The following is a 22,221-nucleotide window of genomic DNA, read 5'->3' on the forward strand; positions in this document are numbered from 1 at the left end:
AGGGTCCCTTCAAAGGCCAACAGCCGATTTTTGCATCTTCTCTGAATATCTAGGGCTGCTTGAGTGACAAATTTGTCCTTTAAAATCATCTCAGCCTTAGGGGTGTCAGGGGAGATAGCCATATATTTAATGAGAGCCTCCCTCAACCTCTTCAGGATGGCCATCAGGCTCTCATTTTGTGTTTGTAAGATAGTGACTAATTTAGCATAATTTAAGGGCCAAATCTTAGATTTCCTTAATTTTTTTTTCAAAACATGTCTCATTAAGAGTCTGGTTTAACAAAAGCGTTATATCTTTCCAGATCAACACCGAAACATACATAATATTCTGAATGGCCTTTATGTACTTAATGATCAGAAAATTTACCTAGATCTCCTTTTATGTGTCTTAAACCTTGTAACATAAAGGTTTTTTCTTCTGGCATTCTAGCTTGTTATAAGGGATACATGCCTGTTACAGGGAGGGCCTGGATAAGGTGGGTAGCAGGGAGCAGAATTGTATTTTTTGTTTTTTACAGATTGAGGACCCGAGGAGGAGGAGGAGGAGGAGGAGGAGGAGGAGGAGGAGGAGGTTGAGGTGGGAGACTTCCCTTCCTCCTTCTCTAGGTCTGTTTTGGCCCAAAAACAATGAACATAGGGGAATTCTCCCCATTTCCCTTCACATTTGCAAAACAAGTCCAATTGTAGGATAGTAATGTCATTGATATTTCCCTCTGGTGGCCAGGTTCCCTCTTCCAGTTTGTTTTGGGGCCAAGCCTTTGTGCAAAAGAAAATGAATCATAATGCATTCCAAAGGAGTAATGGCCTTGGTTGGGGAATTACCTAGGAAAGAGGAAGAAAGTTGTCCCTTATCTCAATTTCCTATAGCTGGCCAGGAGAAACCTCATCTCCTGGCCCTGGGTTCTGGCTGGCTATGCAACTGGCAGCCAAAAGCCCTCTCAGTCTCGCAAGGTGCTGAGAGTAGTCATTCTTACCCGGGTTGACCCTACCTCCCAAGAGCTGACCTGGTCTTTCCTGTTTTGTTTTGTTTTGGTTTTGTTTTGTTTTGTTTTGTTTTGTTTTGTTTTGTTTTGTTTTTACCCCTCTGTTTCCCACCTGCAGGACCTTTGGGGTATGGACTGTGACCAAGCAAGACTTTCCTGGTTGTCATAATATGCACTAATTTTATTTTGGCCCAACAGTAACTTACATATTGATTATTGGCCATTGAGGGAAGGGGTTAAAGAGCCAAAGTCAAGGTCCATTCCCCTGCTGTTTTCAACAATGCCCACATAAATATGTTTCAGCCATGTGGATATCCGTTTTCAGCATACAATGGACTAAGGTTAGTAAAATGGCTCCCACATATCTTAGTAAAAGCCCTTCATATATCATCCCTCCCTCATATGGCATGGGCATCCAGTCCTCTGCTGACCAGGAACAACAGAAATGTGGAGGATTTGGAGGCCTGCACGAAGGGTATTGCCATCATGTTCCCAGCCTTTGGAACAAAGGAGGGGGAGTTTTAATCTTAACCCAGTATACTTTTAAAATCCATTTATTGTAACCTTAGTGCATCCTGACCACACATAAAATTTCTGTGTGAAGATTTTCTTCATGAACCTTCTACAACCTTTCTTTGCATTTAGATTTTATCCCAAGCCATTTCTCTCCAAATAACCAGTCTCATTTAGGACAAAATTACTTTTTTTTTTTTTTTTTACCTTTAACAAAAATATCTTTCCATTTCTTATATCTTTCTTTCATATTTCCTTTTCTACATACAGAGTTGCTTTTCTTGTTTTTATCGGTTTTAATTACATTTAGCAGAATTTTAACTCTTTGAAACCTTAGTCTCCAGTGAAAACTAAGTGGTAACTAATTGTGTACTTTATGTTACATCAGAATTTTTTTAGATGGCAAACTTAAGAATCCATTAATCATAAAACATGTTTTCCCACAGATCCAAATATCTTTAGTTTCTCTGTAACAAGTCAGAAGCACAAACCTACATCTAGTAATTAGTGCTTTAGCCTCTTATCTCGTTAGCTATCTAATGAATTCAATCTCAATTTATCATGCAAGCAAAACTTTAATGTTTTAGGTTACCAATGACTTTGAAAGCTGTCTTAACAATTACCCATGAAAACTTTGAGACAGACAAAATTAACCATCATTTTAAGTCACCTTTTTGCTGACAAATTGCAACAGAGATAACAGCTTATTTGACCTTTAAAAAACCTTAGGTAGAAAAAAGTTTTATATATTTACTGCTGATAATTCTAAAGAGTTGTCTGTTTTAAACCAACAAACTTAAATCCATTTAAATACCAAATATGTTCCATCTGTGTCCATTTAAAAGTAAATCAATCTGTTCCCCATTGTCTATTTTTACCTGGGGCACCAGTGGGGAAATATGAAGTGTGTGGTCTTTGCTGCAAGACCTCTAGGATGGGAGAAAGGGCTGATGGTGCCTGAGGCATTGAGGAGCCAGTTATGCAGGCTGCCCACCAGGTGGTGTGGAAAAGGAGGGGGAAGGGAAGGCAGAAGAGGAGAGGTATGAGCAGAAGGCACAGAAAGAGAATTCCCAGTTTTAAATCTTATCAGCTCAGACAGAGGAGCAGACTCCAGGTTTCTTTTGTTTTGTTTTGTTTTCCACTAGTGGAATTAGGCAGTCTGTGTCAGTCCAGAGAAGATCGGGAATTTCCCCAAAATAAAAGTAGTTTCGGCAGCTTCTTGGGAATATTCCTTAAAGTCCCCGTTCTGAGATAGAATAACCAGAGACAGTTGGCTCTAATTATCATAGTCATTGACCCAGGAAATGAACAAGAGACAAGTCCCCACACACACTCACACAGCAACTCCAACCCGCTGCCCAGTGCCCAGCACCTTAGAGTTGCAGCTCCATTCCTCGTCCCTTGTAGAACTACTGTGGCAACTCTGGGAGGTGATCAGGTTCCCCTTCTGCCTCTTAGGGGCAAGTCTGCCTAAACGAACCCAGGTTATTACCAGTCTGACAAGGAGTGCTCCCTGAGCTGGTTCCTGGGCCTCATCGGTTTCGTTGGCACACACGGGGTCCTCGCCTCGGCATGCTGGGAGGGCTGGTCTCCTGCGGATCAAGCAGTCCACTGGCGCCAGGGGAGGCCGCCTTTGCTGGTGCCCTGAGGTTTGTATCCCCAGTGGCGAAGGAGGTGGAAACGCACCATCAGATCCCGGACGAGCCCCCAAGTAATATAGCAGAATTCTCACACGGAGTCATGACACCGAGGCTTTTCTTTCCAGGAAGCAACTTTATTCCTACCAATACCGCTCAGTTAGGTTCATACCTGAAGAATTGAGCCCTGAAGATCATGGCATAGTTTTTTTATATATTTTCTATTTCTTTGTCTTCCATTTATGGTGACACACACAAACATGTAGTCTGATTAAGTAGTCTCAGTTTACAAGGTCATGATGTTGTCACATAGGTGCATAGCCAGATTACCTGAAGTGGTTTTTTTTCCCCTCTCTTTTTTTCTCTCCTTAGGGAGGGGACCCTACCACATCTTGTCTGTGACATTTTCTTGGTCTTTCATTGTCTTAACACCTTTTTCTCCATCATCTATGTCATCATCCTCTCTCTTAATTCTTTTTTTTTTAATCATTTATTTTTCAGAGAATGCAATGGGGGAGGGATAGAGAGAGAGCAAATCCCAAGCAGGCTCTATGCTGTCAGCACAGAGCCCCATATAGGGCTCAATCCCATCACCCTGGGATCATGACCTGAGCCGAAATCCAGAGTGGGAAGCTTACCTGTCTGAGCCACGCAGATGCCCCAATAGCTTTATTGAGATCTAGTTTACATACTATAAAATTCACCAATTCCAAATGTACAATTCAGTGATTTGTAGTGTATTTTTACAGAGTCGTTCAGCCGTCACCCCACGGCATCTTTTTAAAAATAAATTAGGGAATATTCATATGAATAGTTCGGAAAAATTCTTTTCTCCTAGAAGTAACCATATCATTTGATGCATACATCCTTGTCAGCCTTCTTGAATGTGTGTATATATGTGCATATAAAAACGTACGATTTTGGTGTGTAGGTTAAAAATATAACCAAATGAAATTACACTTTATCTGTATTGTTTTTTCACTTAAGATCATGGGGACATTTTCCAGGTCAGCAAGCTCAGGGACGCTGAGCCTTCTTACCTGCTGTGTGGTGATGGAAGAGGTCCTCTCCGAGTGGACCTTGTGGTCACCTCCAGTGTGTCTTCATCACCAACAATATCTTACTGACGCCTCTAGGGAGAGCGTATCTTCCCACACTCCCACCAACACTGGATACAATCCGTTGTTCTTCCTTGTGTGAAACATAATTTTTTTCTCATTGCTTCTTTGAGAGAGAAAGAGATTATAGGCATGGGAGGGGTCAGCGTTGAAAGATCTTACTGTTGCTACTCATGTTCTCCTGTTTTCCTTGAACCTTTTGGAACCAAGACCTGGAAAGGTTTCCTTCCTTGTTTACCTGTTGCACAACTTGCAGTTGAAAAGGACAGTGGTGTCACTGGTTTTCCCTGGGATTCTATCCAAGATGGGAGAAAACTACAGACATGTGTATTTGGCCTGCTCAATTTGGCCTTTAAAACATCTGTGGGGATGTAGCTTTAGATGGTTTGTGGCAGAGAATGAGGGTATGAAGGGGGGTTTATTAAAAATATGAAGCATGTTCGAGATTGAAGTTTTTGAGCCAACGGCCCTTCCAGAGGTAGAAGAAAAAGATCCCTCTTTTTGGAACTGAGAGAGAAGCCAGCTTCAAAGTTTCTGTGGTAGTAATTGATTGACCTGTGGGCACAGTAAGTGGAGCCACCAGCTTAGCAAACGTTTTTCTTAAGTTCAGGTGTTGGGAACTCTGCCCTTGAATCTCCTCCCTTGTGCCCAGGTCACCTTGGCCAGGCTTGTCTGTTCTCTGTGATCCTGTCGGGCAGCAGACCTTACAGGCAGTGTGTGGGCAATGCTTGAGGACTGGGCTGTCACACATGTCCCATTTGGGCTTTGGAAGTTTATGTAGTTACTGTGAAAGAGATTGTTTTTGATAATCACTGGACTCACTCAGTTCTTAGTAGATGGTTACAAGGAGCGAGCCCTATAATAAAGAGCCAGCTTAGAAGGAACCTCCCCAGTTAGTTCCACTGTTTCTCTCTTCTCTCTTCCCTGTGGCCTCCCTTGGCCTAATTTATGGCATACCAATGGCCTTCCTTTTGAATCTCTGCATAGGATGGCTATGCCTTTAAGGTAAGGGAGGTCATTTATATTTTTGGAATTAAATGGAGGGAATTTTTTTTTTTTGAAAGGGAGAGAGTCTTATGGAGGCTCCACACCCAACACATAGCCAACATGGGCCTTGATCTCACAACCGTGAGATCATAACAAAGGTAACTTTAAATATCCTTGCAAGTCATGCCTGGGTTTGATTCATAATAGGGATAAAACAAACAGTGATGACATCAGCAGAGTAGTTACTTAGACAGAAGGGGCATGTTGGTCAAGGGATTTTTGAAAGTCCTATTTAGAGTTAATCTGAAGAACACTGAGACCTGACTGAGTTTACTCCTGTGATGCGGGTGGTTGCTTCCAGTTTGCAAACGCGGTGCTCTTAGCATATGTGTGGAGAGATAGTCCTGACATGTGCCCTCCTGTGAGACTTTCCCTGACGTGTGTGTCTGGCTTCCTCCCTCTCAGAGCCCCTGTTGCTGTCGGAGTTGCTGCCATGTCCACAGCCGAGATGCTCACTTCAGGCTTGAAGGGAAGGGGCTTCTCTGTGCTCCACACCTACCAGGACCACTTATGGTGGGTTCCGTGTTCCTTCTGTCAGAGAGATGGCTGGCTGGGGGGATAGAGCACAGGGCCTGCATTCACAAATGAGAGCCTGCGTCCCTGCCACGTCCTTCTGCAAGTTGCTGGTCCAGATATTAATTTCTTTGCTAGTGTGGAAAGGAAAAATGGATGGATGGATGGATGGATGGATGGATGGATGGATGGATGGATTGGTTTAATTTTTTTTGTTCTTGTTCAGAGAAAAATTGCAGAGAACTTTGATTATTTTCCAGGTGGATTGTAGAATCCTGGGCCTAGAAGAAGGCCTTACAGACTCTCTGCTCTGCTTTTCAGTACAGGGATATTCTTGTTTTATATGGCTTTAATCAGTGTGGTTTTATCTGCCACACACATTTAGGCATCTTCTTGCCCTACAGTGAGTGCCCCGGTGTTCTCGCTTATGATTCCAGATCAAAGCAGAGTAGACCTTCAGGCACCACAGTCATGACCTGATTATTTTTGTTCAGATTTCCCATTTCCAATCTCCCTATTGTGGAAGTTACGTTTTCTCACCATAACACTTGCTTTCTCAAGCCATGTACCAGTTTATTTTCTGGTTATTTTCTTGTCATTTTTACCGAAACAGTAATAGTACTTTTCTCGAAAGCACTCTGCCTGGTCTTTAGGCTGGGTGAAGTGGCCTGTTGGCATAGACACATCCTTACATCTTCAGCCCAGCGTCGGAGTCCCTCATTTGATAAGTATTGGCCAAAGCCTGCTGTGCTGCAGGTACACCCCGTTGGCCTGTGTGCCAGCAGATATGTGAGGGCTGCTTCCGGATGTTCTCCAGGCACCTGCTGTTCTGTCAGTGTGAGCAGGGCCGTCGGGGTCACACTGCTAATTGTTTTACCAGCAGCGGCTCCGTTCCCCTTGCCCACGTTTTAAAAAATTTGTGTACTTAGCAGAACAGCCTAAATGTAGAGTCCGGCCTCACTATTAACACTACTACGAGACGTGCTGCAACCCTTAGTTAGAACTGAGTTTGCTTTCCGTGATCTTGCTCCACGTGCTCTGTACGAGGCGTTGCTTTTTTCCCTGTCTTCCCGAGACTCGGTGGCATAAAGCCACGTAATCTCCACGCTGCAGGTTAGATTGCACCCTGACATCACAGGGAAGCAACTGATTCTGCAGTTGTGGAGCAGGCCAGGGGTTTGTTCCTTGACAAGTACTCTGAGCCCTGGGTTTGTATTTCCCCACACTGGTACTGCAGGTACCTGTGCATCTTCCTGTTTATTTAATTCAAAATGTTTTATTTTTAACTCATGTGAAGGGGATACTGTTGGGGGCTTCTAACTACTTTTTCTTTGATCTGTCCTTGTCCCCAGCTATATATTAGTGACATTATTATTCCTTTGGGCCAGGGAGGAAGCAAGAATTACCCTCCCCATTTGAGAGATGAGGAAACTGAGGCAGGGGTTTTTCTGGGCCCAGAATTAGAAATCCAGTTTATTTTATTTATTTTATTTTATTTTATTTTATTTTATTTTATTTTAGAGAGTGTGAGCGCACGCAAGTTGGGGAAAGGGGCAGAGGGAGAGACAGAGAGAGAGAGAGAATCTTAAGCAGGCTCCATGCTGAGTATGGAGCCTGACATGGGGCTCAATTCTACGACCCTGGAATCACGATCCGAGTGGAAATCAAAAGCCGGATGCTCAACCAGTGGAGCCCCCCCAGGTGCCCTGGAAATAGAGTTTAGATGGGAGCTCAGACTCTCTGCTGTCTCCTGGACACCACTGCCATGGCTCCTACTCTCTCTGGACTCCCAGCTGACCCTGAGCAGGACTGGAGAATATCGTGGCTGCTGCTTGCCGTTTCTGACATGCGATTCTTCCAGGCGATCTGGAGACAAGTCTTCTCCACCTTCCCTTGCTCCACTGGCCCTGGATCCCCCAGATCTCAGTGAAGAGAAGGAGTCTGTCCAGGCAGACCCCGCCCTGCAGGGAGACCTGAGGCGCCTGACCCTGGAGGGAGAGGAGGAGAATGGGGAGGTTCAGCGGATGTGTGGGGAGAAGTCCCTATCAGAAGCCTCGGAAGACCCCAGTGTCAGGGGCCTGAACCCAGACCCCACAGACAGCAAGACCCTTCAAGGTATAGCTCTGGGAGTAGAAGGACCCACTTCCTGTCAGTTTAGGAAACGTGCTTTGCTATGCTTCTGACTAGAGCAGCTCTAGGAGAACAGGAAAGTCCTTGTTTTGGTGAGGGTAGTTCAGCAGCCCTTTGACATCTGACCTGGAGTCTCTTTCACACCAGTCGTGTTTCCCTGGTGCCGGTCTATCCTGGCACTTGGACTGTTTCCAGCCCCAGAGGCCTCCACGGTTTTTTTAGGCTCTGACTTCTCTGTCAGAGAAGCACTTGCTCCTGGCTGGGTGGGACCTTGTGGCTAGACCTCTTCTCTGGGGTCTGCCCTCTTGAAAGGCTCAGTGCTCAGAAGCTTTGGTGCCCAGGATGGGTTCCTTCCAAGGCTAAGGGGGTGAGGCAGGGGTGGGGCTGGGCGGGGATTGTACTACACTAGGCATTCTGTATCCGTCAGAAAAATGTGGTTCTTGTCTTTTCCTTGCAGAACAAATGGATGAACTGGTACAGCAATGCTTCTTGCATGCTTTAAAATGCCAAGTCAGAAAAGCTGACCTCCCTTTACTCACCAGCACGTTCCTTGGCAGCCACATGTTGTCCTGCTGGTATGGAAGGCGTGGTGGGGGCTGGCGGCCGGGGCGAGGGCTCTCTCTTGTCCCTTGGTGGTATGTCAGGACAGGGCTGTGGGAGAATTCGTTGAGGGACATGCTGTGGAGAGAGTGGCGTGGAGGGTTGATCTGGCAAATGAATTTGGTCCTGAGTGTTGAACACTTCAGTTTTAGCCAGCAAAAGGATGTTGATTCAAGTTAAATTCCCGATATTCTCCGAGCATTGCCTCAGCTGTGGTGATTCCGGGCTGTCTCATGAATTGGGCAGCCTGTCCTATTCAGGAAGAGCCCCCCCCCCCCCTCCCCGGGAGCCTTTCAGTCAGGAGGCTTCATCTGGATTGTACAGCCCCTTCACAGGTTACTTTCAAAGTAGGTGGTCCTGGTTACATTGTGTCAGGAGGAAGAATCCATGTGAGCCCCCCCACACCCTGAACACAGGGGCCAGAAGACAGGATCACATGTAGAGAGAACCTGGACTTTGAAAACAGACATCTTGGCTTAAATGCCAGCTCCCAGGATTTTGGAACAAGGTGTATTTGAACTTGTTATGGAGCTTCTCTGAACCCTCATTTCCAGCGCTTGTAGGATTGTTGTCAAAGTTAAATAGCCTGACATTTTATAAGCACCATATCAGATCATATGGTTTGCTCACTGATTTTTACACTCAGACTAACTTTTCTTTTTTGAGAATTTTACCGTGTTTTTTAACGTGTGGTTTTAATGTGATTCTCTTCCTGTTTACATGTGGGCTTCTTTAAGGCATCCTATACGAGTGTGGGGTCAGAGTGTGTGGTAATTTGTCCTGTTCTTGCTGGGTTGGAAGTAACTGGGAAAGAGGTCCTAGAGTCTTCTCTAGGATATAGGTTCTTAACCTGGGAGGGGTTCTAGAAGGGCTCTCTGTGTATCCCACTGCTGTTGCTTGTCACATTTTGAGAAAAATGTAAGTTCTGAGAACAGGGACTGATTATGACTTTCTCAGGACCATCCCACCCCAAAATTAACAGCTGTAGGGTAGGGGTCAGCAAACTCTTTCTATAAAGTGCCAGATAGTAAATATTTTAGACTTTGCAGACCAGACAGTCACTATTGCAGCTACTTGGCTCTACCCTTTCAGTGACAGTAGTGAAGGGATGTGGCCAGATATGGCCTACAGCACGTAGTTTGCCAAATCCTGTCCTGGGCCCAGCTGCCTCAGTGAGCTTGGTGTTGGAAAGGTTCTCCTTGAGGTGAATCTTTGGAGACCACAGAAGGTGGTCTCGTTTGAGAGAACTCTAAAGCCATATCCAGTATGGTAGCCACCAGCCATATGCGGCCATTTAAATTGAAACTAGTTAAAATTAAATAACATTTAGAATGTAGTTCCTCAGTCCCATGAGTTGCATTTTAAGGGCTTAATAGCCACATGTGGCTAGTGGCTACCATATTGGATAGACAGACAGAGAACGCTCCATATTTACAGAAAGGTCTGATGGACAGCAGTGATCTAGAGTGTCCTAAAGTCGGTATCCCTCTCTGATGCCACCACTGGTCAGAGTCTGGAACAGCGGCTTCTACCTGAATGTGGAGGGGGATGGCTGAGGAACAATGTCCCCCTCTCAGGACCGGGCAGCTCCCACCACAGTTCTTCTGTTAGCTTAACTTGCCTTTTCCATCTGCCACCAGCCCTGAAGGACGACAGCTGGACATCAAGAAGTCCAGCTACAAAAAGGTAAGCAGGTACCTTCTCCACATACCCACACAGAGAGTCATGTAGGGGCCCATGTGCCATGAGCTGGATGGACGCTGGGGAAGCCCTGTCTGTAGGGCTCAGGCTAGAATTAAGCTTTTTGATTCCTGGTGTAAGGAGGGGAAAGAAAACTCTCCCTGGACTGAGGCAGTTGGGCGGGCACCCACGCCCCTCTCTCCCTTCCACCCCTTTATATCTGGCCAGAGTTCCAAAAGGTTTCACCAGTTAGTCTGTAGCCACTTCCCACTCCCTGAGCCTCAGAGTGGGGGGCCTCCCAGTTCCTGGTTTGATGAGGGCAGGGACTGTCATGTGCCCCACCCAGGGACAGGCCAGGCTCAGCGTGGGGTATGTCAGGCGCTCAGGATGTGCATGCCATCGGTGGAGTCCCTAGCACTGGCCCTCTCTCCCTTAGCTCTCTAAGTTCCTGCAGCACATGCAGCAGGAGCAGATTATACAGGTGAAGGAGCTGAGCAAAGGGGTGGAGAGCATTGTGGCTGTGGACTGGAAGCACCCGAGGTGAGTGCAGGGGGGCCTGGTCACCGTAGCTCAGCTGGCCCGGGGCACCTGGGTATAGTATAAAATGTGTTTTTTCTTTCCTTCTGCCGGGTTTTAGGATCACATCTTTCGTCATAGCCGAGCCCTCCCCGACCTCCCAGACTATCCAGGAGGGTAGCAGGGAACAGCCCTATCACCCTCCAGATATAAAATCCCTCTACTGTGTCCCAGCCAGCATGACTCTGCTCTTCCAGGAGTCTGGCCACAAGTGAGTTTTTGGAGAGCAGCCCTCCTCTGCCTGCTTGGTGCTCTGGCCATAGATCCTCTCCAGCTGAGTAGCTTTCTTCTGGGACTGGCAGAATGTGCTCTGCCCCGTCCTCCCTTTCTCTCACGTCCAGCTTCCAGCCTCCTTCCCCTGGGAAGCGTCTCTGAACAAATGAGAGTAGTCCTCTCCCTTTTCTACCTGTAACTACTCTGCACACGGTCCTGCTCACGTCAGTCAGGAAAGGGAAGAAAATAGAGGTCAGAGAGCCCAGGAAAGCAGCCTGCCTAGCAGAGAGCGAGTCTTAGTGTCCACAGTTTATCTCCTGGCACAGCAGGAACTAACCACCACCCCCTCCCCCCGATCATTTCTGACCTAGGAAGGGGAGCATTCTCGAGGGCGGTGAGGTCCGGACGATCATCATCAACTATGTCAAGAGAAATGACCTCGTTGATGCGGACAACAAAAAGTGAGTGGGTGTGGAGCTCTGCTGGAGATTAGTCCGTGACGACGCACTCTTGCACACCCCTGTGGAGGATGTCTGCACTGGAGGGGAACGGGGGAAAGCACAGCCGTTTGGACCAGTGGTTTCTGAGCCAGAGGCTGTGGACACACCTTGAGTTGTTGTCTGGTGCTCAGATCCACATGTGCTGTCAGCACTGACTATATATAGCCTGAGTTCGTATCAGCTCATATATATCCACTGCTGGTTTTCAAATGCATGTGCTGTTGTGAGGAATAAAATGCAAACTTAGAAAAATTTTACCGAAGTCCTTGTGGCTTTTTGGTGTTCTCTGTTTTCTTAGTAAGTGGATACAAAAGATAAACTACTAAATGAAGAACATTCCGTTACTTTTTTTTTTTTTCCAGAAGATATCCCCATGATCAGAGAGTTGGAAACTGTTGGCCTAATCATGATAAGTTAGCAGAACTGAGCCAGGGATCCCATCACCCCCTCCCCTCTACCACCTGCATTACCCTTGTTCTAGGAAAACCTTCCATATGTCCCATCCACAGGGTACACTGCTTCATGGACTGTGGTCCCTGAATTGGTTCTAATGGTTCTGGATGACAACAAAGGACATACAAGAGACAAATCCTGAGGTGGCCCTGGGGTCAGTAGGGGCGGGAGTGGCATTTCTTTATTATCTCTTCTTTCCCTTCAGTCTCGTGAAATTGGATCCCATCCTATGTGACTGCATCTTAGAGAAAAACGAACAGCACACAGTCATGAAGCTTCCATGGGACAGTCTCCTGACCAGGTAGTGGGGATTGGCAGTCCCTCTCCAGTGTTTCCCCCCACCCTCCCCTGAATGTCCATCACATTGAACTGTAAAGTTGTCACTGTCTTAGTCTTTGATTTTTCTTTCCATAATTCAACTGATAATCGTCTACATGAACACAGTTTTGGTGATTTTGATGTGGAAGTTCCTTGGAATGATTTGAGCCAACACAATATAGAAGAGAACCTAAGGGGCACCTGGGTGGCTCAGTCGGTTAAGCATCCGACTTCAGCTCAGGTCATAATCTCACGGCTCATGGGTTCAAGCCCCTCATCGGGCTCTGCCTGGAGCCTGCTTCGGATTCTGTCTCTCTCTCTCTCTCTCTTCTCTCTCTGCCCCTTTCCCGCTCTCACTCTGTCTCTCTCTCTCTGTCTCTCTCTCTCTCTCTCTCTCAAAATTAAACATTAAAAAATTTAAAAAAAAAAGAGAGAACTTAAAAGGGAGAAAGAAGAACAATGAATTAAAATTAAGAACTTCAGAAAGATTTAGAAGCAAAAAGAAGGCTGGGAGAAATTGTCTTAAAGTCTTCAAAAGAAAGATTCTTACTCTTTGTTCTTGTTCCACAGATCAAAACTGAAAATTATGTACATCAGGAGTTTGCAAACTACAGCCCATGAGCCAGATCTGACCCACTACCTGTATTTTTTGGAATACAGCCACACCCATTTGTTTATGTATTGTCTGTCAGTTGCTTTTATGCTACCATGGCAGAGTTGACTGGTTGCACAGACCCTGTGGCCTTAAGGCGTAGAATATTTACCATCGGGCCCTTCATAGAAAAAGTTGGTCAGTCCCAGTGTATAGGATAACAAGAGAAAATCTGGTTAGATAGAAGGTGGACACTCTTTGTGGTAAAGGAGTTCTCTAAAAGATTCATTGGAACACATCACAAATGTGAAGCAGCACTTCAGCACACTGGATACAGGAGAGTCTTGAGACGGAGTAAACTCCACAAGGCAGCCCGGACAGATTTTCAGAAGGCCAGGCTGCTGGACAGTTTTCAGGGGTTCAGGTCACTGATGATCCCTTCCCTGAATCCATGGGCCTTGACTTTGGCCATGCTCTGGGGATCTTTAAAGAATATTGGAGTTTCTGATGTAATTGGTCTTGGGTGCAGCTCCTTGGGTGAGGTCGGTGATTCTGAGTGCAGCCCAGGGCAGACCACTGCCTGCAAATTGGCTCACACCCAGCTGCCCGCTCGTAGCGGGGAATGAGGAGATAGCTTCTGTTGGCTTTACCAGTCTATAGCTTATGAACTCCTGTTTCAGATGTTTGGAAAAATTGCAGCCTGTGTATCAAGTGACTTTTCCAGGACAAGAGCCCATTGTGAAGAAAGGCAGAATCTGCCCAATTGACATCACCCTAGCACAGAGAGCGTCTAATAAAAAGGTAAATTTTAAAAGACACAATGTTGGAAGATGGTGATTTAATGTCCCTGCTATAAGTTTTATTCTCTACAATGTGATTAGAGGATTTTAGATTGGCACACCACAAAGATAGTTAATGAAAGACCCATGCTTGCATAAGTGGGCTGGGCCTTATAGAAAACAGGTGATGCTGCCCCCTCACTCCCTCCCTCTGGGATTTTGTGCTGGGAAACTCGCTAGAGCCTAGTTCCAAAGGTAAACAAGATTTTATTTTTATTTTTCTCTTAGACCTGTCATGGGCTTTCAGCTCTCATTGTTACTTCTTGGGCCTTGCTCAGTGAAAATAGCTTGTAAAGAAGTGTGTTTAGCCTGGCAACAGACACATAGGAAACAAATTCTGTCTGTCCTCAAGTGTATGAAAAGCTGTTCTTGGGAAAAGGAGTGCACTCATTCTGAGATGCCTTGAGAAGACAAGTAGGAATACTGGGTGGAAATCCCAAGAAGACATACTTGGGTTCAGAATAAAGAACTTTCTAATGTATGGTTATAAGAGTGGGCTTTGGCATTAGGAATATGTGGGTTCAAATGTGGCTTTTGCCTTGCTGCTTGACGTTGAGAAAGTTAATGGTTTTTTGCCTGAGTTTACTAATGTGAAAAATGGTGATAATGCCTACCTTATAAGGCACCGTGAGGACCAGATGAAGGAATATACATGCGTGAAGCACTTAGAATTGTGCTTGACATATAAGCAGTGAATGAGAACCGGTAATGATAACCTCAGTAATAATTAGCAATAGGCACTATTTCTCGAGTGTGTAGTTATGTGCCAGACTCTGTACTAAGCAGTTTCTATGTATGTAGGTTTTCTCCACTATTTGTTTGTTTATTATTGTTTTTAAATAATTCATTGTCAAATTGGCTAACATGCAGTGTGTACAGCGTGCTCTTGGTTTTGAGGGTAGATTCCCGTGGTTCATCGCTTACTTACAGCACCCAGTGCTCATCCCAACAAGTGCCCTCCTCAATGCCCATCACCCATTTTCCCCTCTCTCCCACCCTCCCATAAACCCTCATTTTGTTCTCTGTATTCAAGAGTCTCTGATGGTTTGCCTCTTTCACTCTCTGTTTGTAACTATTTTTTTTCCCATTCCCTTCCCTCATGGTCTTCTGTTAAGTTTCTCAAATTCCACACAGGAGTGAAAACATACGATATCTGTCTTTCTCTGACTTAATTCACTTAGCACGATATCTTCGAGTTCCATCCATGTTGCTGCAAATGGCAGGATTTCATTCTTTCTTATAGCCAAGTAGTATTCCATTGTATATATAAACCACATCTTCTTTATTCATTTGTAAGTTGATGGACATTTAGGCTCTATCCATAATTTGGCTATTATTGATAGCCCTGCTATAAACATTGGGGTACATGTGCCCTTATGAATCAGCACTTCTGTATCCTTTGGATAAATTCCTAGCAGTGCTATTGCTGGGTCACAGGGTAGATCTATTTTTAATTTTTTGAGGAACTTCCACACTTTTCCAGAGCGGCTGCACCAGTTTGCATTCCCACCAACAGTGCAAGAGGGTTCCCATTTCTCCACATCCTCACCAACATCTGTTGTTTCCTGAGTTGTTAATTTTAGCCATTCTGACTGGTGTGAGGTGGTACCTCAGTGTGGTTTTGATTTGTATTTGCCCGATGATGAGTGACGTCGAGCATCTTTTCATGTTTCTGTTGGCTATCTGGATGCCTTCTTTGGAAAAAATGTCTATTCATGTCTTCTGCCCATTTCTTCACTAGATTATTTGTTTTTCAGGTGTTGAGTTTGGTAAATTCTTTACAGATTTTGGATACTAGCCCTTTATCCGATATGTCATTTGCAAATATCTTTTCCCATTCCGTTGGTTGCCTTTTCTTTTTGTTGATTGTTTCCTTTGCAGTGCAGAAGCTTTTTAACTTGATGTGAGGTCCCAAAGTTCATTTTTGCTTTTAATTCCCTTGCCTTTGGACATGTGTCAAGCAAGAAATTGCTGTGGCTGAGATCAAAGAGGTTGTTGGCTGTTTTCTCCTATAGAGTTTTGATGGTTGCCTGTCTCACATTTAGGTCTTTCATCCATTTTGAGGTTTTTTTTGTGAATGGTGTAAGAAAGTGGTCCAGGTTCATTCTTCTGCATGTCGCTGTCCAGTTCTCCCAGCACCATTTGCTACAGAGACTGTCTTTTTTCCATTGGATACTCTTTCCTACTTTGTCAAAGATTAGTTGCCTATACATTTGTTAGTCCAATTCTGGGTTCTCTATTGTGTTCCATTGGTCTATGTGTCTGTTTTTGTGCCAATACCATACTGTCTTGATGATTACAGCTTTGTAGTAGAGGCTAAAGTCTGGGATTGTGATGCCTCCTGCTTTGGTTTTCTTTTTCAATATTACTTTGGCTATTCGGGGTCTTTGGTCGTTCCATACAAATTTTAGGATTGTTTGTTCTAGCTTCGAGAGGAATGCTGGTGCAATTTTGATTGGGATTGCACTGAATGTGCAGATTGCTTTGGGTAGTATTCATGTTTTAACAATATTTGTTCTTCCAATCCATGAGCTGGAATGTTTTTCCATTTCTTTGTGTCTTCTTCAATCCCCACTATTTAAAGTGGAGCACTCCTCTGAATTCTATTGTAACCTGAAAGGGTTGTAAAGCAAAAAAAGCAATTACCGTGAATTTATATGGAAAAAATTTTGAGTGTTCCTGGACCCCAAAAATAACTTCTTTTAGGCTTTTCTGATACCTCAGGACACATCTTGCTAACAAATACAAAGAATAGATGGAGATAAGGCCCAGATGCTCACAAAGTTCAAAGCTCTGGTGGCTGAGTGTAGTTCCGGGGAAGGAGTGACCGGGGTGTTCTTGCTGCTCGGTGCCTACTGCCTCTGTGAGGGCTCCCAGAAGACCAATGCCGAATGCTATTTTCCCTTTTCACATTTTTTTTTTACAAAAGCGAGAACCCTGTGGATTTGAATCAGCAAAAACAGGTACTAATGTAGGACTTTTCATAAGAGCCAAGTGGCATACCGTGTACTCTGAAAAATCAGGGAATGCTTGTATTAACTTATTTAAACATTAAGTTTTAATATTGATGATTGCAGTTAGAATTGTCCAAAATTAAAATTGGTGTTTTGCAAAATAGGGAGTTATTGTCTCTGGAGGTCCACAAGCAAAGATTGGGCAACCACTTGGGGGAAGATGTAGCCAGGAGTTCATGCATCAGATGGGGGTGCCGAAATAGGTGTGACCTCTGATGTCTTATCAATTCTGAGATTCTCTGGGGCTGGAGTCCCTTGACAGGCCTGTGTTATTTGGAACCTGTAACTTTATCGAGAGCAGCCCTCCCCAGCCCACTCCTGATGGTAACATACTTGACCATCTCTCTCTAGTCACAAATAATGTGAGAGAACTTGTTTCAAAAAGACAGAATTGTGATTTTAAGTGTTGATGTTCTTTTTAAATCTCAAAATGATATATATGTCATTTGTGAAGTTGATGAATAATAGAAAAATGTAATGTGTTCCTGATGAAATGCTTGATATTAAGGAATTATTGTCCATTCATTTTTAGGTGTGATGATGGTTTTGTCTTTGTCTTTGAGAGAACCCTTATCTTTTAGAGATACGTACAAAAGCATTTGTAGATAAAATGATCTGATGTGCAGGAGGATTTGCTTTAAAGTAATATGGACAGGGGTCTAGGTGAATCGAGGTTGGTCCTGAGTTGATAATTGTTGCAGCCAGTGATGGGAACATAGGAGCTCAGTAATCAGTTCTACTTTTATTTATGTTTTTAACTCTTCATAGTAAAAGAACTTAAAAAGAATTTTTTTTAATCTTTATTTATTTTTGAGAGAGAGAGAGACAGAGTGTGAGCAGAGGAGGGGCAGAGAGAGGGAGACACAGAATCCGAAGACAGCTCTGAGCTGTCAGCACAGAGCCTGACACGGGGCTCGAACTCACAAAAGCAAGTTCATGACCTGAGCTGAAGTTGGACGCTTAACTGGCTGAGCCACCCAGGTGCCCCATAAAAGAACTTTTTAAAAAGTTCCCACATGTTACATGTGGGATAGAGAGTATTCCATTAAGTATATATATTGGATGGGATAGAAAGAAACAATAAGCATAAAAATAAAAGTACCACGTGGAGGAAAAGGTACCGTGGGTGTGGGAATGGTGAACATAGAGGGTGGAGAGCTGCGGAGGCTCCAGAAGGCTCCGTGAAGGGGAGGGCCTGTGTTTGCACCTGCCATCAGTCTTCTGTCCCCACAGGTGACTGTGGTCCGGAACTTGGAGGCCTATGGCCTGGACCCGTGTTCAGTGGCCGCCATCCTCCAGCAGCGATGCCAGGCTAGTGCGACCGTCACACCTGCCCCTGGGGCCAAGGACAGCCTGCAGGTCCAGATCCAGGGAAACCAGGTCCATCACCTCAGCCGCCTGTTGCTTGGTGAGCATCCCCTCTGAAGGAGCAGAAATCTTCCCACCAATTCAACTCACGCCAGTCGTCATAATCTTTGTGGCCATATGGTTCCTGGCCAGCAAGAGTTGGAGCTAATACTTGAGCCAGATCCTTTGCCCCGCCCCCCCACCCCGCCCCCCAAATTCAGAACTCTCTCCACCATGCTCTCGGAGTAGTTTTCTTCCTAGTTCTCCCTTTTATAAAACATTTTTTGAGCATCCAGACTGGGCTAGGTACTTTGCTGGGCTTCATGCAGGCATGATCTCTCTTAATCTCACAATGCTGCAGAACTGTTTCTGTTTTGCAGATGAGGAAACTGAGCTTCGGAGAGATTCAGTACCTTGCCCTGAGATACTCCATTGTTTGGTGTTGTAGCCCAGCTCTGAACTTTGGTTTGTCACACTGTAGAGCCTGAGTTCTTTCTACCATGTCTGGAGCATCCAGCCTCCAGTTTGTCCTCAGTTCACACCATATCTGTCTGAGTCAGCTTTCTAAAACAAACGAGATCACATCACTCTCCTGTAAAAACTCCTTATGCCTTGTCACTGCCTTCAGAATAAGTTCCTACACTCAGTAAATAAGACCCTCCCAGTCCAGATCATCTTCCCCTCGGGGTCTCTGGCAGCTCTCTCCCCCACCCCTGGGCCTCTGCCATGCTGCCGCCCTTGCTGTTCCCCAGATGTGCCAGGCACATTCACACTTGGTGCTTTTGTCTCTGTTCCCTTGCCTGGTGCGCCCACCCTCCCACAGCCCACATCTGGCCAACCACATCTGGGCTCATTGGCCCAGCTTAGGGGTCAAACAAAGCCTGTCTTAGAGCAGCCCCACTCTTTTTCTGTCCTTAAATTAGCATTTAAGAAATTGCCAATGTATCACTTTCCAGTTGTGTTTATGTTTCTGGTTAGCATCTGCAACTTGGCCAATTTTTCCTAATATTAGCGCTCTGCTAGACGGAGCAACTTAAGTCAGAGACCTTGCCTTCATCCTTTTCGTGCTCAGGGCCTGGCATAGTAAATGCTCAATAAGCAAATGTATTTTAGGGCTTAAGGCAGGACCCTGTAGCTAACTTTTGGAGTTGACCCCTTTAAGTGAAGAATTCCTATCTGAGATACTAAGAAGAAATACAGAGGAAAATAGCCAAGCATATGACTAAACACAGATGCATACATTCTGTCTCATGAGAAAATTATAAATGCCTCAAGTATACCCTAGAAAGTGGCTATCAGTGTGAAAATTGCTAAAATACACGTTTCAGCCATGAGGTATAAGGATAAATGGTCCAACCCAGACCGCTTCCCAGAGGAGCTAGGTTTGAGCTGGGTATAGAGGAAGCGGTCACATGATGGAGGTTGATTGAACGGAAGTTCACAGCAGAAATGAGCGCACAGTGGGGTGAGAGGGTGAGAGGGCGGGGAGGTAGCTGTGCCGGTGGGTCAGCCCATGGGGGTGCGGGGCCAAGGGCAGGAGGTGGCAGGGAGGGAGCAGGAGAAGAGCGAGCTTGGAGTTTCTGCTTTTTGGATTGTAGAAGAGTATCAGCTTCCCCGGAAACACATCCAAGGCCTCGAAAAGGCCCCCAAACCTGGCAAGAAGAAGTAACAGACTCTTGTTTCATGCGGACGATCCAGTGGAAATCAAGCTCTGGGCTGGTAATTTATATGAGCATTTTCAGCTTTTACAAATGAAACAATATAATTCTTTACCAAAATAAATTTTTATTCTAATCTAAATCTGATTTCCCTCTTGTTTCCTCCACTTAGCTAAAATGTTGTAGTAAAATTTTCAAGTCATATGCCAATTTGTTTTCTTAATATTTATTTATTTTTGAGAGGGAGAGCACGAGCAGAGGAGAGGCAGAGAGAGAGAGGGAGACACAGAATCTGAAGCAGGCTCCAGGCTCTGAGCTGTCAGCAGAGAGCCCGACGCGGAGCTCGAACTTGCAAACCGCAAGATCATGAGCTAAGCTGAAATTGAGAGTCAGATACTTAACCGACTGCGCCACCCAGGTGCCCCAGTCATACGCCAATTTAAATTGACATAAGAGGTTGTTGTGGAGTCCCTTTTCTATACATGTGATTTCAGTGGGTTTAGTGCCTTTCCTGCTTTCAAGGCCAGATGGCCCATCCAAAGCTCAGGCAGGTAGGGACTTCCAGTGTTTTAAAGCCCCTCTAAGCAAATAGTCCACAGCCTCTTGCCCCAAAATAGTCCCTTCACATCTGTAAAGGGTTAGTCGCATAGAAGCAGAACTCAGCTGTTCTCTGCCATGGAGCAAGGCAAAAGAAGAAAGTCTTGGCCCTAAGTTGCAGCAACATTTGGGCTAGATAAAAATAAATCCTAAAAGCACATGGGTTTCTCAACAATAGCGACTTCTTCCCCAGCGCTGGCACGCTGCCACTGGTGATGGTAGATTGTGATGTGGCTGCAGCATGACGGCCTTGTCACAGGGAAGAGTCTTATCCAACAAATGCTTTCTTCAGCCCTGAACTTCTTAACTGGGGACTCATGGAAGAGGTCTTTAGTTGGTCTTCAGAGGATCTGTGAACTCCCTGAAATGGTACACAAGATTTTTTTGTATGATCCTTTTCCTAAGAGAGGTTATCATGCTTTTGCCACATTCCCAGCAGGATCACTGCCAAAAAGGTTCAGAACCACCACGCTGGTCCGGAAGTCACTTCTGTGACCAAAGCTCTCCTCGTACAAAAGGAAGGAACCAGAGCAAGAGTGGAGCTGAGAGTCCTTTGGTTTTACCATCAAAAAACAATTAGAGTTCAATTTGCTTCTTTCTTTCCTTTCTCATCTCACTGTTTGTTTTTTTTTAATTGAGATAAGAAAGACTTGAACATATGCAAATATTTGCAAATTACCCATCTGGGGCTGGAAAGGAAGAAAGGGATATGAAAGTGCGTGTGTGACACCACCTACCTTTCATTATTAGACCCAGAATAATAGTGCTAGTCACTTGTGACTTGCTGTAGGTAAACCCCTTAATTTTACTAATCCTCTCTCTGCCAGCACAGGCATATGGAACCTAGGAAGGGATTTTGGAAATTGACCCCAAACGAGGTCCTATTACAACAAAACCTTTGGACAGACAGTTTGATCTGAGGGAGTATGGTGTGAATAGTAGTGATGAAATATGGTCCTTATATGAATACAGATAACATGTAGTACTTTATAAGGTTCTTTCACAAACATGATTTGCTTTGCACAGTCTTGGTGGGATTGGAGGCTCAGAGAGGTTGTGTCTTGCCTTGTTGATCTCTGTTAAAGACACAAAGCCAGTAAGCAGTGAGGGTGGGTCTAAAATAAACATCCACTTCTAACTGTGATTTAACCTAGAATTCTGCTAGGACAGTCCTGTCAGGACGTGTGCTTTGGTTTTTCCAGTAATGATGACACATTTGCATTAGGTCATCTTCCCTTTCCCCCTGGTGAACGCCACAGATACATACATGTAAGAAGGCTGGGGAAGGTTAAGCTGTTTAATGAATTGGGGTTTTGTTTGTTGGTTTGTTTGTTTGTTTTTCCTATGTGCTAAGCCAAACACTATCGAGGTCAGATCCATAACTTTGAACTTATTAATCCCATGCTGTTACCAGATGAATTTCAGTGAAAAGCAGAAACTGGTTCATGTCTAGGTTTTGGCAAAGTTACTGAAAGACATACTTCTTGGCGGTCTAGATGAACAAATGTTACAGATGTGCCCCATTCTTGGGTAACTTTAGGAACGTCTATTGGATACAGTGTTCTCTCCTCCAGGGAGATAGGGAGTGAGCTGGCTGTCACCACCGGAAGGCAGGCAGGAATCTCTCTTAACAACTTTATGTGGTTGCTTCTGTGATTACAGAGCTGTTTCTCTGACGGAAGTTAGATAATGCTAATATGAAAGGGTCTTTTTACTCACCTCATTTACCCTCCTCCAAGGTGAGCTGATCTTAAACTCTCAGAGGCACGTCCTATCTGCCTTATTTATTTATTTATTTATTTTTGGTTTATTCATTTTTTGATAGAGACAGAATGTGAGTGGGAGAGGGGCAGAGAGAGGGGGAGACACAGAATCTGAAATGGGCTCCAGGCTC

The 22,221-nt window shown here is 44.9% G+C and overlaps 2 protein-coding genes across 11 annotated transcripts in view; one reads left to right on the forward strand and one right to left on the reverse strand.

Moving 5' to 3' along the window:
• EIF2D (eukaryotic translation initiation factor 2D) overlaps positions 1-19,872 on the forward strand; it is a 28,525-nt gene extending 8,653 nt beyond the window's left edge. For 6 of the 10 annotated variants that reach the window (XM_027074916.2, XM_027074920.2, XM_027074923.2 and 3 more), the window contains 12 exons: positions 5,703-5,810; positions 7,672-7,925; positions 8,398-8,515; positions 10,181-10,226; positions 10,657-10,760; positions 10,858-11,007; positions 11,381-11,470; positions 12,168-12,263; positions 12,851-12,958; positions 13,553-13,673; positions 17,959-18,133; positions 19,671-19,872. In XM_027074916.2, coding sequence (XP_026930717.2) covers positions 5,703-5,810; positions 7,672-7,925; positions 8,398-8,515; positions 10,181-10,226; positions 10,657-10,760; positions 10,858-11,007; positions 11,381-11,470; positions 12,168-12,263; positions 12,851-12,958; positions 13,553-13,673; positions 17,959-18,133; positions 19,671-19,741 — 1,441 coding nt within the window. In that variant the 3' untranslated portion in view covers positions 19,742-19,872. Of the gene's footprint in view, positions 1-1,100; positions 1,324-5,702; positions 5,811-7,671; positions 7,926-8,397; positions 8,516-10,180; positions 10,227-10,656; positions 10,761-10,857; positions 11,008-11,380; positions 11,471-12,167; positions 12,264-12,850; positions 12,959-13,552; positions 13,674-17,958; positions 18,134-19,670 lie in introns of all 10 variants that reach the window. The other 4 variants (XM_027074922.2, XM_027074919.2, XM_027074918.2 and 1 more) reach the window with 4 other exon arrangements.
• RASSF5 (Ras association domain family member 5) overlaps positions 18,127-22,221 on the reverse strand; it is a 71,697-nt gene continuing 67,602 nt past the window's right edge. Inside the window, exon 6 of the mRNA XM_027074924.2 lies at positions 18,127-18,636. Coding sequence (XP_026930725.1) covers positions 18,604-18,636 — 33 coding nt within the window. The 3' untranslated portion in view covers positions 18,127-18,603. The remainder of the gene's footprint in view (positions 18,637-22,221) is intronic.

The sequence above is a fragment of the Acinonyx jubatus genome, chromosome E4 (assembly GCF_027475565.1).
Source record: "Acinonyx jubatus isolate Ajub_Pintada_27869175 chromosome E4, VMU_Ajub_asm_v1.0, whole genome shotgun sequence".
NCBI classification, from domain to species: domain Eukaryota; kingdom Metazoa; phylum Chordata; class Mammalia; order Carnivora; family Felidae; genus Acinonyx; species Acinonyx jubatus.